At 39.2% G+C, this 18,518-nt stretch overlaps 1 protein-coding gene across 1 annotated transcript in view; it reads right to left on the bottom strand.

Moving 5' to 3' along the window:
• The window catches only part of C2cd6 (C2 calcium dependent domain containing 6), a 126,132-nt gene that overhangs the window by 73,890 nt on the left and 33,724 nt on the right, over positions 1–18,518 (bottom strand). Inside the window, exons 11-13 of the mRNA XM_045148363.1 lie at positions 13,266–13,409; positions 10,248–10,353; positions 6,385–6,457 (exon numbers count right to left, since the gene is read on the bottom strand). Of these exons, the coding sequence (XP_045004298.1) occupies positions 6,385–6,457; positions 10,248–10,353; positions 13,266–13,409 (323 nt within the window). The remainder of the gene's footprint in view (positions 1–6,384; positions 6,458–10,247; positions 10,354–13,265; positions 13,410–18,518) is intronic.

Here is an 18,518-nt window from a genome sequence, read left to right as displayed (position 1 = left end):
ACACCTTTTCATGTACCTATCAGTCATTCATATGTCATATTCTTTGAGAAAACTTATATTAAAGTCCCTAACGCATTTATTTCAGATTGACCAGTTGGTTTATTTACTATTTCTTCTTGTATTTCATTCCTTCCTCTTAACTCATCTTTAGTCAGTTTATTTAAGTTGGTTTGTTATTGTTATTGAGTTGAAGGAGTTTTTTGTTTGTTTGTTTGTTGTTGTTTTGAGGTAGGGTTTCATTCTAGTCTAGGCTGACCTGGAATTCACTCTGTATTCTCAGGGTGGCCTCGAACTCACAGCAATTCTTCAACCTCTGCCTCTCGAGTGCTGGGATTAAAGACCTGCGCCACCATACTCAGCTTTGAAGGAGTTTTGAGGAGGGGTTTGGCTCTAGCCCAAGCTGACCTGGAACTCAATATGGAGTCTCAGGGTGGCCTGGAACTCATGACGATCCTGCTACCTCTGCCTCCCGAGTGCTGGGATTAAAGGTGTGCGCCACCACATCCAGCCTGTATTTTGAATATTAATCCTTTACTAGAAACGTGGTGCACAGAGGTTGTCTCCGTTCTGGGCATTGCCTCCTCACTGTTCTTTTCTCTGAGAGCAGCAGCTTTGGGGCTGGAGCCAGTCCTGCTGCCTATTCTGCCTTTGTTACCTGTGCTTTTGTTGCCTTACTCCAAAAACTTCTGCCCACACCAATGTCCCTGAGCTTTCCCACTATCACTTCACCTATGAGCTTTATAATTACAGATCTTATTTGAGCCTTTAACCAATTTTCTCTTTTAGATAGTTCATAATTCATGGGCAAACATGATTTTCACATGTTGATTTTGGGGCCTGTAGCTTCACCAAATTTATTAATTTTAACATGTTTTTTTTTTCTTGTAAAGTCTTTAGGATTTTCTACATATAAGATCATGGCCTGCATAAAGATAATAATAAGATATTTTGATTTTCTAATATTCCCAGTTTGTTGGGAGTGTTTATCTTTTTTTAGGTTTTTTAAAAATATATTTATTTGGGCTGGAGAGATGGCTTAGCGGTTAAGCGCTTGCCTGTGAAGCCTAAGGACCCCGGTTCAAGGCTCGGTTCCCCAGGTCCCACGTTAGCCAGATGCACAAGGGGGCGCATGCATCTGGAGTTCGTTTGCAGAGGCTGGAAGCCCTGGCGCGCCCATTCTCTCTCTCTCCCTCTATCTGTCTTTCTCTCTGTGTCTGTCGCTCTCAAATAAATAAATAAATAAAAATACTTTAAAAATATGTATATTTATTTGAGAGAGAGAAAGAGGCAGATAGAGAGAAAGAGAATGGGTGCACCAGGGCCTCCAGCCACTGCAAACAAACTCCAGACACATGTGCCCCTTTGTGCATCTGGCTTATGTGGGTCCTGGGGAATCAAACTAGAGTCCTTGGGCTTCGCAGGCAAACGCCTTAACTGCTAAGCCATTTCCCAAGTCCGGGAGTGTTTATCTTGAAAGGGTGTCGAATTTTGTCAAATACTTTTCCCCTATATCTATTGAGATAATTGTATAGTTTTATAATTCATACTGTTAATATGCTGCATTATGTTAATTGATTTCTATCTGATGAAACATTCCTATATATCCAACTGGAATAAATTCCACTTCACCATGGTATATGAACTTTTTAATTTGTTGTTGAATTTCATTTACTAATATTTGATTGATTCAATATTCATTGAAGATATTGGTGTTTAGATTTCTTTTCTATAGTATCTGTCTCCAACTTTGATCAGGGTAATGCTAGATATATAGAGTTTGGAAATGTTTTGTCCTGTTCATTTGTTTTGTTTGTTTGAAACAGGGTCTCACTGTAGTCCAGGCTGACCTGGAACTGACTCTGTAATTCAGGCTGGCCTCGAACTCACAGTGATTCTCTCACCTCAGCCTTCCGAGTGTTGGGATGAAAGGTTCAGTTCTATTTATTAGAAGAGGTTAAAAACAATTTCTATTATACATTCACTGGAATTCCTAAGTGAAGTAGTCTGGTCACAGACTTTTCTTTATTTGGAGGATTGAGTTACTGATTCTATCTCCTTAAGAATTATAGATATGCTCAGATTCTCTTCAAGCCTTAGTAGATGGACTGCGTCTATCTAGATATACACTTATTATCCAATATATTAGCATGTAATTGTTCATGCTAGTTTGATGCTCTTTTAAAAAATTTCTGTGGCAGGCTGGAGAGATGGCTTAGCGTTTAAGCGCTTGCCTTTGAAGCCTAAAGACCCCGAATCGAGGCTCAATTCCCCAGGACACATATTAGCCAGATGCACAAGGGGGCGCATGTGTCTGGAGTTCATTTGCAGTGGCTGGAGGCCCTGGCGTGCCCATTCTCTCTCTCTCTCTCTCTCTCTCTCTCTGTCTGCCTCTTTCTCTCTCTGTCTGTTGCTCTCAAATAAACAAATTAAAATTAAAAATTTTTAAAAATTTCTGTGGCAACAATCATCTTTCCTTTCACTTTTAATTTTATTGAAGTTTTGTCCTTGTCTAGCTGAGTTTATCAATTTTACTTATCCTTATAAAAATAACTAACTTAGCTTTGTTGAATTTTTTTATTCTCTATTTTTTTTCATTTTCATTTTGATCTTTATTTCTCTCCTGCTAACTTTGAACTAAATTCTTTTTGAAAGTCTGTATTGCTATAAATATCTCTCTTAGATATACATACATTTGTGGGAGGTGTGAGGGTGTGTGCCAGGGTCTCTTGTTGCTGCAAATAAATGACAGATGTTTGTGCCAGTTATTGAGTTGGGCTTTACATGGGTCTGGTGTATTGAACTCAGACCAGTAGGCTTTGCCAGCAAGTGCCTATAACCACTGAACAATCTCCTCAGTTTACCTAGTTTATTGTATACATTTTGAGACAGCTTCTAATTTTTCTTTAAATTTATTCTTAGACATATTGATTGTTCAAAACTGAAATAAATTTCTACATATTTGAGAACTTTCGTTTCTCTTGCGTTATTAATTCTAGCTTCATTCCATCACAATTAGAAAAGATATTTGGTATGATTTATAAATCTGTGCTTATGACCTAACATGTGGTCTACCTTAAAGACTAGCCCATGAACCCTTGAGAAGAATAAATATTCTATTCCTTTTAGGTATAACGTTCTATGTAGATCCATTTGAGCTATACTTAGGTCAATTTGTTCTGCCGCTGATTACAATTAGGTCAGTTCTGCTATTTGTTAATTTTTGTCTTGTTCTATTCATTATTTAAATTTTTTTATCTACGCCAGGTGTGGTGGCACATGCCTTTACTCCCAGTGCTCAGGAGGCAGAGGTAGGAGGATCGCTGTGAGTTCAAGGCCACCCTGAGACTACATAGTGAATTCCAGGTCAGCCTGGACTAGAGTGAGACCCTACCTTGAAAAACAAACAAAAAAGAAAGAAAGAAAGAGAGAGAGAGAGAGAGAGAGAGAGAGAGAGAAATTTACTTTGCAAGCAGAGAGAGAGAGAGAGAGAGGAAATGAGAAGGGGAGAGGAAGGGAAAGTGGTATAGAATGCAGACAGAAAGAGAGAAAGAAATTTACTTTGCAAGCAGAGAGGGGGGGGGAATGAGAAGGGGAGAGGAAGGGAAAGTGGCATAGAATGGACACCAGGGCCTCTTCCCACTGCAAATGAACTCCAGATGTATATGCCTATATGCCACTTTGTGCATCTGGCTTTATGTGGGTACTGGGAAATTGAACGTGGGCTGTAAGATTTTGCAAGCAAGTGCCTTTAACCGCAGTTATCTCTCTAGTCTCCTCTATTCATTATTGAAAATGAGTTATTGAAGTTTCCTACATTATAGTATTGTTATCTATTTCTGTTTTTAGTCCCTTTCACATATATGAGGTGCATATATATTTATATTATATTTATATGTATATTATATTATATATATTTATAATTATTATATTCTCTTGATGTATCAATCCCTTTATCAGCATAAAACAAATTCCTCTAAAATCCTTTTGACCTTAAGTGTAGTGTTTTAATGATGTAATGTAATTCCTCTGATCTCTTTTGGCTACCATTTGTATGGAATAACCTTTCCTATTCTTTCACTTTAAACATGTAGGTTTCCTTAAATTTAAAGTGCATCTCTTGTACATAGGATATACTTGGATCATATTTTATATTATTTAATGCCTTTTGATTTAAAGGAAGATTGATAAAAACTTACCATGTTGAATTTTTAAAATTATTTTTCCTATAATTCTTTTTTTATTTTTTGGTTTTTCAAGGTAGGGTCTCACTCTAGCCTGGGCTGACTTGGAATTCACTCTGTATTCTTAGGGTGGCCCCGAACTCATGGTGATCCTCCTACCTCTGCCTCCCAAATGCTGGGATTAAAGGCATGTGCCACCACATCCAGCTAATTCTTTTTTAAAATATTTTTTATTTATTTGAGAGGGAGATGCAGAAATAGGCAGGGGGCGGGAGGGAGGAAGGGAAGGAAAGAGAGAGAATGGGTGCACCAAGTCCTCCAGCCACTGCATATGAACTCCAGATGCGTGCACCCCTTGTACATCTGGCTTACATGGGTCCTGGGGAGCTGAACTGGGTTCTTTGGCTTTCCAGGCAAGCGCCTTAACTGCTAAGCCATCTCTCCAGCCCTGTCCTTTAATTCTTATTCTGCAAGGTTTCATGTGGCCCAGACTGGACCCGAAACTACTGTGTAGCTAAGGCTTGAACACCTAATCTTTCTATCTCTACCTCCCTAGTAGTGGGATTGCAGGTATGCAACACTATGCCTGGATTCTGTCTTGCAATTCTTTTGTCCCTCTTTTCCTCTCATGCTCTTTCTTCATGTTTCAAGAATTGTTTATATTGACCTGTGTGCTTCAATTATTTTCTCCTTATCTTTTGGTACATCATCTATAACTATTTTTTGTGGTTATTGTTATGTTTTGGATGCAGTTTGTCCCCTAAAAGTTATGTGTTATACACTTGGTTGCCCAGCCTGATGACATTGAGATATAGTAGAACCTTTCAAAGATAAGACTTAGTAGAAATGGATTAGGTCATTTTTTTTTTTGGAACCCTGAGTTAGTTCTCATGGGAAGATGGTCAATTTGTAATTTGTTCATATATTAAAGATATATTCAAGTTTTCAAAAACAAATTAAAGCAAAATGTTCTGGCTTACTGCCTCAATATGTGCTCTCCCTCTCACAATATTATGAAGTCTTTGCTAGAGAGGAGCCAATTCTGATGACATGCCTTTCCACTTCCAAACTATGAGCTTGCTTCAATACACAGACTTGAGCATTTTGTCAAAGCAAGGCAAGTGGACTAATATGGTTTACCACAAACTTACACAAAATTACTTTTGTGGCTGAGGATGTAGCCAGTGGTGGCATGCATGCCTACCATGTTTTAAATCCTGATACCCATTACTAATCCCACCCCATTACTAATCTGGGTATGGAGTTTCACGCCTGTAATCTCAGCATTCAGGAGACTAAGCAGGAGGCTTGCTATGAGTTGGAGTCCAGTTACATTGTGGGTTACATAAAGAATTCTAGTCAGCCTGAGCTAGTGAGACCCTGACTCAAAAACAGGGGTGCTGAGAATGTGCCTCAATGGATAGAGTGCCTACATAGCATGAATGAAACTCTGAGTTCTATTCCTGATACCATATAAAACCAGGTGTGATGGCACATGCATGTAATCCTAACACTTTGGAAGTGGAGGGAAGAGGATCAAGAGTACAAAGTCATTCTCAGCTACATAGGGAGTTGAAGGCCAGTCTGGGGTTACATGAGACCCTATCTCAAAAAAAAAAAAAAAAAAACCTTCTGGGCTGGAGAGAGGGCTTAGTGGTTAAATCACTTGCCTGCATAGGGCTAAGGACCCAGGTTTGATTCCCCATTATCCACATAAGCCAGACGCACAAGCTGCCGCATGCGTCTGGAGTTTGTTTGCAGTGGCTAAAGGCACTGGTCCTCCTATTTTCTCTATATATCTCTGCGTCTCTCTTTCTTTCTCTCTCAAGTAAATAAATAAAATGTTTTTTAAACCCCTTCTAATAGTCTATTTCAAGTTGATAATGATAGTATAATGTCCTCTCCAAGTTCCTCCATTATACCTTCTACTCACACCCTCAACAGGTCTACAGTTCACAATGCTTAACAAAATACCTTTTCACTTATAGTTGTATTAGTTACTGTCTTCACTGTTGTGACCAAATACCTAACAAGAAACATACTTAGGAAGCATTACAAAATAAATTTTACATATCAAGGTAGTAATGAAATGTATTTTTGTTGATGAATGAAATGTACTTAAAGGAAATTACTAATTTTATAATACAACAACTTGATTTTAATTATCTTAACAATGTACACAAAATTTAAATTAGTTTATTACCTAGTGTTGAAATATTTTCAGGCTCCTCTTCATCTATATCACTACTCTTGAGTGTCACATTTGTATCACTTTCCTAGACATGCAAAAAGAAAATTTGCTTTGTATTTAAACAACTGAACATTTTATTCTGCCTTTATCTATTTTAATCTGAAAAGGACAAGAGGGAGAGGAATGTACGAGAAAGGCAATCCACGGAGCACTGTCTTCAGAGAAGCTGATGGACCAGACAGAAGATATCCAAGAATTAGCCTTGGATTTTTTATTTTACTGATTTATTGATTTATTTTTGGTTTTTTGAGGTAGGGTCTCACTGTAGCTCAGGCTGACCTGGAATTCATTATGTAGTCTCAGGGTGACCTCAAACTCACAGCGATCCTCCTACCTCTGCCTCCGAGTGCTGAGATTAAAGGTGTGTACCACCACACCGGCCTCATTTTTAAAATATATCTTATTTATTTATTTGAAAGAGTTAAAGAAAGAGAGAGAAAGAATGGGTGCCCCAGGGTCTCCAGCCACTGCAGACAAACTCCAGTTGCATGCACCCCCTTGTGCATCTGCCTTACGTGGGTCCTGGACAGTCAAACCAAGATCCTTTGGCTTTGCAGGTAAATGCCTTACCACTAAGCCATCTCTCCAGCCTAGGCTTTGGATTTTTATTTGAGTAAGTAGCATAATAGAGACAAAAATCACATGATACATAACTTTAATAGGATAAGACAAGATACCACCAAGGAATAGTTTTATTGGAATATATTATGATCTATGCTTTAAAAATTACGTACAGGGCTGGAGAGATGGTTTGTGGTTAAGGTGCTTGCCTACAAAACCTTAGAACCCAGGTTTGATTCCCAGTGCCCATGTAAGTCAGATGCACATGTATGTCCTGAATTCTTTTGCAGTGGCCACAGGCCCTGGCATGCCTATTCTCCCTCCCTCCCTCTCTCTCTCTCTCTCTCTCAAATAAATAAACAAATAAAAAATTTAAAAACCTAAAATAATAAGAAAAAATGGATGTTTACAAAAGTCCAAGGAAAATGATAAGGTTTAATGACATTGAATGTTTCTATAAAATACTATTTTTTTCAATAAGAACCTAATTTAAAGACACAAGTTTCTTGCTATATATGATTACTACTGCTTTAGGGTTATGATCTTAGTTAATGTTTGATTGAGCCATGGAAATAAATTCCTTTATTTCCTGGTCAAAATATATACATTCAGGCTAGAGAGAGATGGCTTAGCAGTCAAGGCACTTGCCTGTGAAGTCTGAGGACCCAGGTTTGATTCTCCAGGCCCTACGCAACCCAGGTGCGCAAGATGGCACAGGCACACAAAGTCGCACCTGTGTACAAGGGCCACATGTGTCTGGAGTTCAAGTACAGTGGCTAGAGGCCCTGGCATGCCAATCTTCTCTCTTTCACTCCCTCTCATAAAAAAGGGGCAATCTGTTGGGCTTGCTTCAAAAATAAGTTATACACACACACACACACACATATACATACATATACACATATATATTTATATTTGATTCTATTTATAAATATCATGTGTTAGTCATATATGTTATATATAGTATACATATGTGTATATTATATATATGTATAAAATCAGCCTATAACATCCAGATATATTAAAAATCTGCTGCAGCTCAACAATGACAAATCATCCAATTTAAAAATTGACAAAAATTTGACTAAACATTTCTCCAAAGAAAATATAGAAATTGCTAGTAGGAAGCCGGGCATGGTGGTGCATGCCTTTAATCCTAGCACTCGGGAGGCAGAGGTAGGAGGATCACCATGAGTTCGAGGCCACCCTGAGACTACAGAGTTAATTCCAGGTCAGCCTGGACCAGAGTGAGACCCTATGCAAAAAAAGAAAGAAAGAAAGAAAGAAATTGCTAGTAGGGCTGGAGAGATGGCTTAGTGGTTAAGGTGTTTGCCTGTGAAGCCAAAGGACCTAGGTTTGATTCCCACGACCCACGTAAGCCAGATGCACAAGGGGCACATGCATCTGGAGTTTGTTTGCAGTGGCTAGAGGCCCTGGCATGCCTATTCTCTCTTTCTATGTCTCTCTTCTCTCTTTCTCTCTCTGCTCACAAATAAATAAAAGTTAAAAAATAAAATAAACAAAATAATAATGATAATAAATAAAATAAATTATTTTTAAAAAAGAAACTGCCAGGAAACACATGAAAATATGGCCACATCAATAGTAATTAGAAAAATGAAAATAAAAAAATACAATGAAGTACCATTTCAAAACCACAATGATGACTATAATAATAAAAAAAATTAAAGATAATAAGTGATGAAGGTTTGAAAATTTCACACATTGCTAGTTGGAATATAAGGTAATAGAGCTGCTGTGGAAAGCACTTTGACCATTTTTCAAAACTTTATTCTGGGAATTGCCATATGATCTGGCTGCTATTGCTAGGTATATACTACTCAAGATTCTTGAAAACCATTTGTTCATAACAGACAAGTATGTTGGTATACACTTCTAATCCCAGGAAATGGGAGGCTAAGATGGGAGAATTTTAAGTTTGGGCTAGTCTGAGTTACACAGCAAAAACTAGCCTACATAATGAAAACCTGACACAAGGGGAAAATATGATTTTAAAAAAAACCTAACCAGACATTATGGTTCATGACAATAATTCAGCACTTGGGAGGTTGAGGGTGGAGAATCACTATGCGTTCAAGGCCAACCTAAGCTACAGAGTGAGTTCCAGGTCAGCCCAGGACAGAGAGAGAGACAGAGAGAGAGAGAGAGAGAGAATGGGCACACTAGGGCATCCAGCCTCTGAAAATGAATTCCAGACACATATGCCACCTTGTGCATCTGGATTACTTGGGTCCTGGGAAATCAAACAGATCCTGTAGCTTTGCAGGCAAATGCCTTAACCGATAAGCCATCTCTGCAACCCTGGTTTTTCTTTTTTTGAGGCAGGAGCGCTCCCCCGCCCCTCTGTGTGTGTGTGTGTGTGTCTGACTCTCTCAAATAAATAGTTTTTTAAAAAAGAAAAAAAACCTTGTACATGTTCCCAGGAGTGTTGTTCATAATAGCTCAATAGTGAAAACAACCCAAATGTCCACCAGCCAATGAATGCATAAACAAAATGTGGCATATCTGTACAACTGGAAACTATCTAGAAATCAAAAGAAATGAAGCATTGATATATGCCACAACAGGAACATTCCTTGAAAACATTATTCTAAATCAAAAAAGTCACAAATGATTTCATATTATATAATTACACTTACACGAAATGTATGGACAGGAAAATTTATACAGAAGAATGTAGATTAGTTGTTGCAGAGGGCTGGAGGGCCATGGGAGGATTGAGATTGGCTAATGTTGTCATTACTTTTATGAGACAGTAAAAATGTTCAAAATTGATTGTGATGATGGATGTGCAACTTAGTGAGTACATTAAATGCCAGTGAAAGGTGCACTTTAAATGGGTCAATTAATTCAACTTCATAAATTACTACTAATAAGTACTTATTAAATGGCACATTATCAATATAGGAAAGTATAAAAACCATGAATAGTATATTATATATTGATAATAAGCAATATCTGATCAAACACTTTTTGTTGAGATAGAGTCTTATTCTAGCCCAGGCTAGACCTGTAACTTACTCTGTAATCCCAGTCTGGCCTTGAACTCAAAGTAATCCTACCACCTCTGCCTCCCAAGTGCTGGGATTAAAGGCATGCACCACCACACCTGGATGATCAAATGTCTTTAATTATCTATTCTATATTTCTATTAACCTATATTAAAAGATATATAGTATCTTTCTATTAAAATACATTAAAAACTACATAAGAGAATGAATCATGGCAATTACCTCGTAGTCTTTATAATCCAATTTTGGATTAATAATATTTCTTAAATACTCAGCTTTTTCTATCCATGTATTCAGATTTCTATACTCCTTTTTCATTTTTTCCAGCCTAAACAAAGTAAGCGGTTATAAATGAAAAAAAAGGCAAGGTATAAAAGCCTATGTATGGTGTGATTCATAGAAGAGTAATACACTGTGATACACTTGTAAAACTTCTAAAAGTCACAAGCCAACAATATATTATCTAGGGATGCAATTAAATAAAGTGACTCTAAATGTTTACAACAAATATAAGGATATTGGTTTCCTAGGAATGAGCAGAGTGAGAAATGTCTCACACAGGCATACAGAACACATCCTGACATTAGTATTATTGTATTTCTTATCTTGAATCATAAATAAACTTTATTTCCATTAATGTATGTAAACATATTTCAGAAATTATTCAATATATATTACTCTTAATATTTATTTATTATTTATTTATTTTGAGAGACAGGGACATAAGTAAAGGCACAGGAAGGAGGACAGATTATGGGCATGCCAGGGCCTCCTGGCATGTAAATGAACTCCAAATACAATGTATACAGTCCAACTTTAAAGGTCTTCAGAGTTTTTATCAATCCCAACTGTGTTCAAACATCCCCATAGTCCAAGGTCTCTTAACTGTGAGCCTGTCAAACCCAAAACACATAATGGCACAAAGTAAACATTAACACTCCAAAATATGGTATTATGCACATAAAGGAACGATTAAATTGATGCAAGATCTAAAACAAACAGAATGAACATCAAATTCTGCAGTTATATGTCCCTGAGACCCACAACAAAGTCTTTGAGGTTCTAATTCCACTCCTCCAGCTGGACTGCTCAGAGCCTAGGGAACAAGCCATCCAGCTCTCCTTGGCAGCCACCTCACAGTCTTAGCATCTCAATAATCCTGGGCTCTCAATTGCAACCCATAGTTTATCCATGCTATGCCTTTATCAGGTCTCCATGGAGAGACTCAAACTGCTTCATATCACCCAGTAGCCCACCTCCAAAAGAATTGCATTGCAAATCAAAATGAGCCTCTCTCACCTGCATTTATTATACTTACATAGAACTAGTTTGGCTTCCAAATTTATTAGTGAGGGGTGGGAATCAAGACAGTTTTGAAGAGCAGGACACTATTTCAGCATTCAGGCCTCCTACTTTCAAAGAGTCAACATTCTTTCTGCTGTCCCAATGCAGAATGGCTGGCTTAATCTCAATGGTGGTAATCTCTCAAACTATTGCAGCTGAAGCAGTTAAGAGTCTTCAGCCTGAGCTTTCGTTTCTTTTTGAGCCATATCCATCTGCTCACACCAGTCCATTGCTTCTAAATTCAACCCTGCTCAAATTCTCACAACATGGGAAGAACATGCCTGGCCTTTCACATAAACTGCCTCTAACTCAGACTAGATAAAGTTCTTTCTTCCCCTCATAAGCCAAGCCTTACACACTTTTTGTATTTAGGTCTTTCACTCTCTGACCAGAATGTCCATCTAACTCTGTTTATAGCACTGCAAAGGCATATCTTAGGCCAAGATATCAAATTTTCCCCCATTCCTCCTATAAATCAGTTCCAAAAGGCCAAAAGCCACACAGGTCAGCTTTCTAGTAGTAATGACTCCGCTCAACTGGTACTGATCTTCTGTTTTAGTTACCTTCTCATTGCTGGAACCAAACACCCAACCAAGAGCAGCTGATGTGAGTTTTATTTTGTCTTAAAGTCTTAAGGGGAAGCTTTATGATGGCAAGGGAGCACAAGGCATAAGCAGAGGGTAGACATCACCTCTGCCACAGCAGGTCGAAAATGACAGCAGAAGAGTGAGCTCTTATAAGGGGAGCTAGCTATAACACCATTATAGGCCTGCCCACCAAAGCAACCCCTTCCAGCAAGGCTCCACCAACATTCATAAATTAGCTCATTAACATGAGCTGAATGACCAAGGAACAATTTTGTCTTCTAACCCTATATTTTATTTATTTAACAAACATTTATTGAACACCTAATGTATGCTACACACTGAGTGTAAAATATGTGAGAGTATGCTTTAAGAACCATAGTACCTTTCCTTAAGTAACTTCAGAATTTAGTGATTAAGGAGAAAAAAGGTGAACAGATACATATTAAATTATAAATTAAGAAATGCATTCAGCCAGCACCATGATGCTGGACTTCTCAGCTTCCAGGACTATGACAAACACGGCTTAGGGCGCCTTGCTTGTGGTGCTTTACTGTATCCCAGCTGGCTAACACAATTATTTATGTTTAAGGAATGAGAATATAAGGCTGGGGATTTGGACAGAGAAGTAGGGTTTATACAAATAAATGGAAATTCCATAACAGAGAAAGAAAATAACTGAAATTAAAAATTCAGTGAGCTCAAGAGCAGATTAAACACAAAGAACAGTGAAGTGGAATCTAAGTCAGAAGACAATACCCAGACTTATATACAGAGAAACACAGATGAGAATAGAGAAAAGGCCTAAGAGACTAGAGACTAGACTGCTGAGGGACCAGGGCACAAATATTTTGCTTTCTTCCTCTTCCCTTCTCTTCCCCCTCCCCCTCCCCCTTTCCCTTCCCCTCTTCCTCCTTTCTTCTTCTTCTGTTTTTTTTTTTTTTTGGTGTTTTTTGTGTTTTTTTTTTTTTTTTGAGGTAGGGTCTCACTCTAGACCTGGAATTCACTATGTAGTCTCAGGGTGGCCTTGAACTCATGGCAATCCTCCTATTTCTGCATCCCAAGTGCTGGGATTAAAGATGTGCATCACCACACCTGGCTCTTTTGCTTTCTTCTTTCTGAATGGGTTTCTACCTCTTTTCTTCCAATAACACTGACTTTTTCAAACAAAATACCCAGTTTGCTAAGGAATGATCTATGAGCCCATGAAATAGCATCATAATTGGTATTGCTAGGTGAACAGGAAGCCCACGCCTTAAGGGAAGGAGTTTTACGATACAAATAACAAATAAATGTAACTTGTGCTTTTGACCTTTGTCGGGGTGGCTGCTGAAGCTTTTCCAGCTGCACTGCAGGCTGATCCGGGCGGCGAGCATCATCTGAAGTCCCAATAGTGACTTTCAGGTCTGGGGATAAGAACGCTGGATATTCTACTGGCTGTGGTGTGATTACATTTCTGCAAAATGGTAATAAAGTTAAATGTTGATATTACACAAAAATGCACTTCTAAACTCTGTGGGAGCTATTACTTTTGAACTTCCTTTGTGCTTGTAGCTCATCTATCCACAACTGACCAAAAAGAGGACAGCTAAGCGAGAAGGCAAGAGTCAGGAATCTTTTGTAAGAATACTTTTTTTAAAAATTTATTTGAGAGAAAGAGAGAATATGAGTGTACCAGGGCCTCCATCCACTGCAAATAAATCCAGACACATGTGCCACCTTCTGCATCTGGCTTATGTGGGACCTGGGGATTTGAACCAGGGTCCTTATAAGAGGAAAGCGAGGGAGGGTTAGAGCAATTAAACAACTCCCTTCAAGGTCTTAGCTGTAAAACACTAGTCTTTGCCATGCACAGTGACCAGCCCCTTAATGGAATCTGCCCAAAATAGAATGAACCATTTTCCAATTTTCTAAATGTGTTTTTGTTTTCAGTATTCTCAGGAAATAATAGTATCACATAGATATCCAATGGTCCATAAACATAAACTGCCTTCCCCCCCCCCCTTCTTCCATTTCTAAGCAGTCATTTCCAACTGCGGAAGATATGATTAAACATCTAAATTTGTCATACAATAATGTATTCATCTGTTCTACTGTATTTGTCAAGGTTCTCCAGAGGAGTAGAACCAATAATATGTAAGCATGTGTAGTTTATTATAAGGAAGCAGGTCATGCAAGTAGGAAAGCTGATGAGACCCATGATCTGGAGTTGGCAAGCTGGTAACCCAGAACTTCCAATGGTATAACGGTATTCTGAATCCAAAAACCTTAAAACCAGGAGAGCACCCAGCTCTAGTTTCAAGTAGACAGCCTCAAGAACCAGGAAGAGCTGATGTTTCATCTTGAGTATAAAGCAGAAAAAAAAATCTGATGTTTCAAATGGAAGGTACTCAGGCAGGAGGAATTTCCTCTTTGTTGCAGCCAGCTCCACACTGCTGGGATGAACTTCCAAACCAGAACAGTTTATGGGAGGAAAGGGTTTATTTGAAACTTACAGATCCAGGGTAAGTTTCACTGGTGGCTGAATAAACTGGCCCCCTTTCACAGAACCAAGCAGCAAAACACAGTACCATATACCCAAAGCAACAAACAACAGGGACCCAGGCACAGCTCAAGTACTCTGTGTACCTTTATGCTAGAAATCAGTTCTTCCCCTAAACACACCTTTGGGCTGGACCCAAGGATATGGCCTCAGTGACACCTCTTCTAACCAGGGGGCCGAAAACCCAAGTTACAAGCTTTAGTAAAACTCCCGAGTCTACTGGGGGACATAAATTCAAACAACCACACTTGTATTCAGAATAAAGTCAGTCTTTCTGTTGTATTCATCTGATTGGATGAGACTTGTCCACGTCTATTTAGAGTATTACTTTATATGTTAATTTCATCCAAAAACACTCCCAGAATGATTTTTGATTACTATCTTAGCACTTTGTGACCAGCCAAATTTACACATAAGTTAACTGTTACAAGTCCACCAACACCCATATCTCCTTCAACCATTCTTAACCTCAATATGAAGGCAATCACATGACCACAGTTCCAAGTAACACGATATAGCTATCCTGTGTGTAATCAGCTAAAATTGCACTAACGAAATTGCCAGAAGAAGTTTTGAGTGAAGTTTACTCTTATCTTTGATATCCCACAACTTAGATACTGTGAAGTTAGATGTTAGGAGGATAAGAGAAAGAATAAAGGGATATTTAAATATATGTGCATACATACACACAAATACATAAACTATAACAAGTAACGTATGAAGTAGCTATAACAATTATTACCCTTATTTCTGTAACTAATCATGTGGCCACAGCCTACACTTATACTTTCCTTCTTTCAATTCTACCCTTCTACTGGCCATGGTTCTTTACCTGGTGGTATAGGTAAAGCTTGCATCCTATAAGGGTCTGAGCCACAAACCATCCTGTGTGAATTAGGTTGTTGTGTATTTCTATTGAAACCTTAATCATTGACATGGTAATATTAAAAGATGCTGTAAGGTTCTCCTATATTGTAGACACACTTTCTTTTTTCTTTTTTCTACTGTGAAGCAGTCTTTCAAGCTCTCTTTGGTGCTCAGGAACCTACCAGTGCAGTGACTTCCTCCTTTGCCTGTTGATTCAGAAACATAGGAGCCTAGGGGCTGGGCAGCATCTTAGCTTCCAGTTCAGTGGAACCATCATGTCTCTTAGTGGAAGCATTACTCCTTTCGGAAATAACTCTAGGCCAGCAGACAATAAGATTGCAGGAAAAGGAGCCAAGTTTTGCTTGTGAACCACTAGAAGTCATAATGAGTGATACACTTCCCATTTCCACCCTTTGATTCATGGACCACTAAATTCCTGCTAAGAATAAAAAGCACCACATATTGGTGCAACAGTTACCATCTCATCACTGGGACAAGGCATCCCACCCAGAAGTAACTTATGGAAGGGGATGGTTTATTTCTGCTTAGTTTTGAGAGGAAGATTCATCATAGCAGGACAAGCATGACGGGCCAGACAGCATGCTAGGCACATCTGCACAGTGCCATGAAGGAGGTAGTCTGAGTGGGTTAACTCCCATCACCTAGTGGGCTGGACTGAGAAACCTCAAGGCCTGCTCCCAGTTATACACCTCCTTCTGCAAGGCTCTACCTCCCAAAGGCTCCACAACTTTCCTATATTGCCATCAGCTGGGGACTAATATTCAAAAATCATGAGCCTGGGTTAGAGAGATGGCTTAGTGGTTAAGACGCTTGCCTGCAAAGCCTAAGGACCTAGGTTTCATTCCCCAGGACCCACGTAAGCCAGCTGCACAAAGTGGCACATGCATCTGGAGTTCATTTGCAGTGGCTAGAGGCCAACACTCATTTAAAGAAATGCTCAACAACCCTAGTCATCAAGGAAATGCAAATTAAAAAAAAAACTTTGAGATTCCATCTTACTACACACAGGATATCATCAAAAAATTAAATGACAACCAATGTTGGCAAGGTTATGGGGCCAGTTGGAAACCCCATTCACTGATGGTAGGAATGCAAACTGTATACCTGCCATGGAAATCAGTATGGAGATTCCTGCAAGAGATGAACATTGATTTACCATCTGACCCAGCCATCCCATTCCTTGCTATCCACCCTAAAGACTCCACTGTCTACTTCAGAGATATTTGCTCAACCATGTTTTTCACTGCTCTATTCACAATAGCTAGGAATTGGAATCAAACAAGATGCCCATCAAGTGATAAATGGATAATGAAAATGTGGTACATTTACACAGTGGAATTCTACTCAGCAATGAGAAAAAAAAATGAAATAATGAAATTCACAGAAAAATGGGTAGTCTTGGAAATTACCATCCCAAGCAAGGTCATGTGGACTAAGAAGGACAGACATTACACATTTTCACTCCTGCGTTGCTCCTAAAGTGAACCAGTGGAAGAGGACTATAAAATGGGGAGAGAATTAGGACTATGGGGGCCTAACCAGATGAGAGCAGGGAAAAAGGGGATCCAGGATGGGAATAGAGGAGGGGCTGCCAGACAAACCAGCAGAGGGAGAGACACTGGGCTGGGAAGGTGAGAGAAAGGGAAGGTGGGGAAGCAAACTCCATGAAATCAAAGACTGAAGTAAAAAAAAATAAAAGGAAAACAGAAAAGACTGAAGCAGTCAGCACAATAGGAACCTTCCTCCTGGAAACTATTATACAAGACTGAACCCCCCAATTAAGGGAGGTAGACCAGACCAAAATGCCTAGTAGAAGGTGGAAAAAGCTTAATTCTTCAATCATGGGCTCTGGCTTGTGGATCCCAGGGCCAGGTCTGGGTTAACCCTACAGCAAGCAGGTGGCCAGGGTGATCTGTGTGGTTCCTAAAAACCATGCAAGGCCTTTGCCAAGCACCTGGTTACACAACAGAGCTAAAAGGTAAAGGCCCTGTTGCTGAAGACAACGCAGGCTGATGTCTCAGAACACTGAGAGATGAGGGAAGTGCGAAGACAGCCACTTCTTACCTGGCAAACGCTCATGGTGCTCGGCAGTGCTACGGGAGTTATTGGGTGACAAAGGTCGCCAACAGCATAAGCAGGAGACCCTGCAAGCCAGACAATGTGCCAGCTGGACAAGAACTACACATGTGTGCAAGGGGGGTGCACAGCCTTTGTGGGTAACCAACTACCCTCCGATTGGACATGGGTGAAACATAAAGGACTACAGGACGGCTGAAGAGCCAACAGCTCCACGGCGAGTCTACCAGCTACTGAATATGTCTGTTCCAATTATGTATTATGGAACTAGAAAATAGTTACAGGGTGGATTTAGGGTGTTAATTAACTTATTTAATCATTGTGAAAACTAAATTGGATAGTTTTTATTTTTACCCTAATCACTAAGTAACATCATTAGCCTAAGTAACTTTTTCAAGGATGCAGCCTAGTGCATGGAAAAGCCAAGATGTGAGTCCTTCCAGTCTGTGTCCAGCCACCATTGCTTCCCTCCGTGCTCTTATGCACTTAGCCTCTCACACCCACTAGTCACTGTCCACCATTTACTTACAACTAACTACTCTGCCACAACATAGCACCTATGGCTCCTTGCTTTTATGTATGTGCCTTCTTTGGGGGATAGATCCCATCATCCCTACCATATCATCACATCTTATTTACTCTTTCTTTTGTGGAGTGTTGCTTGATAGTTTCCTCTTAACTCTCCTAAGAAGAATTAAAAACTCCTTGGCTGTGCTGGAGAAATGGCTTAGCAGTTAAGGCACTTGCCTGCAAAGTCAAAGGACTTAGGGTTCAATTCCCCAGGACCCACATAAGTCAGATCCATAAGGTGGCAAATGTGTCTGGAGTTTGTTTTGCGGTGGCTAGAGGCGCTGGCGTGCCCATTCTCTATCTACCTCTCTTTCTCTGTGCATCTCTCTCTCTCTCATGTCAATCAATCAACCAATCAATCAATAAATAAATAAATAAGTAAAATTTTTAAAAATACCTTTAAAAAATAAAATAAAAACTCCTTGGCTATCCTATAGTCATTTATGGTTAGCTCTTGAAAAGCTCTTATTCTATTTACATTACAGTAAC

The sequence above is a fragment of the Jaculus jaculus genome, chromosome 4 (assembly GCF_020740685.1).
Source record: "Jaculus jaculus isolate mJacJac1 chromosome 4, mJacJac1.mat.Y.cur, whole genome shotgun sequence".
NCBI lineage: Eukaryota > Metazoa > Chordata > Mammalia > Rodentia > Dipodidae > Jaculus > Jaculus jaculus.
This window is presented reverse-complemented; position numbering and strand designations above follow the sequence as displayed.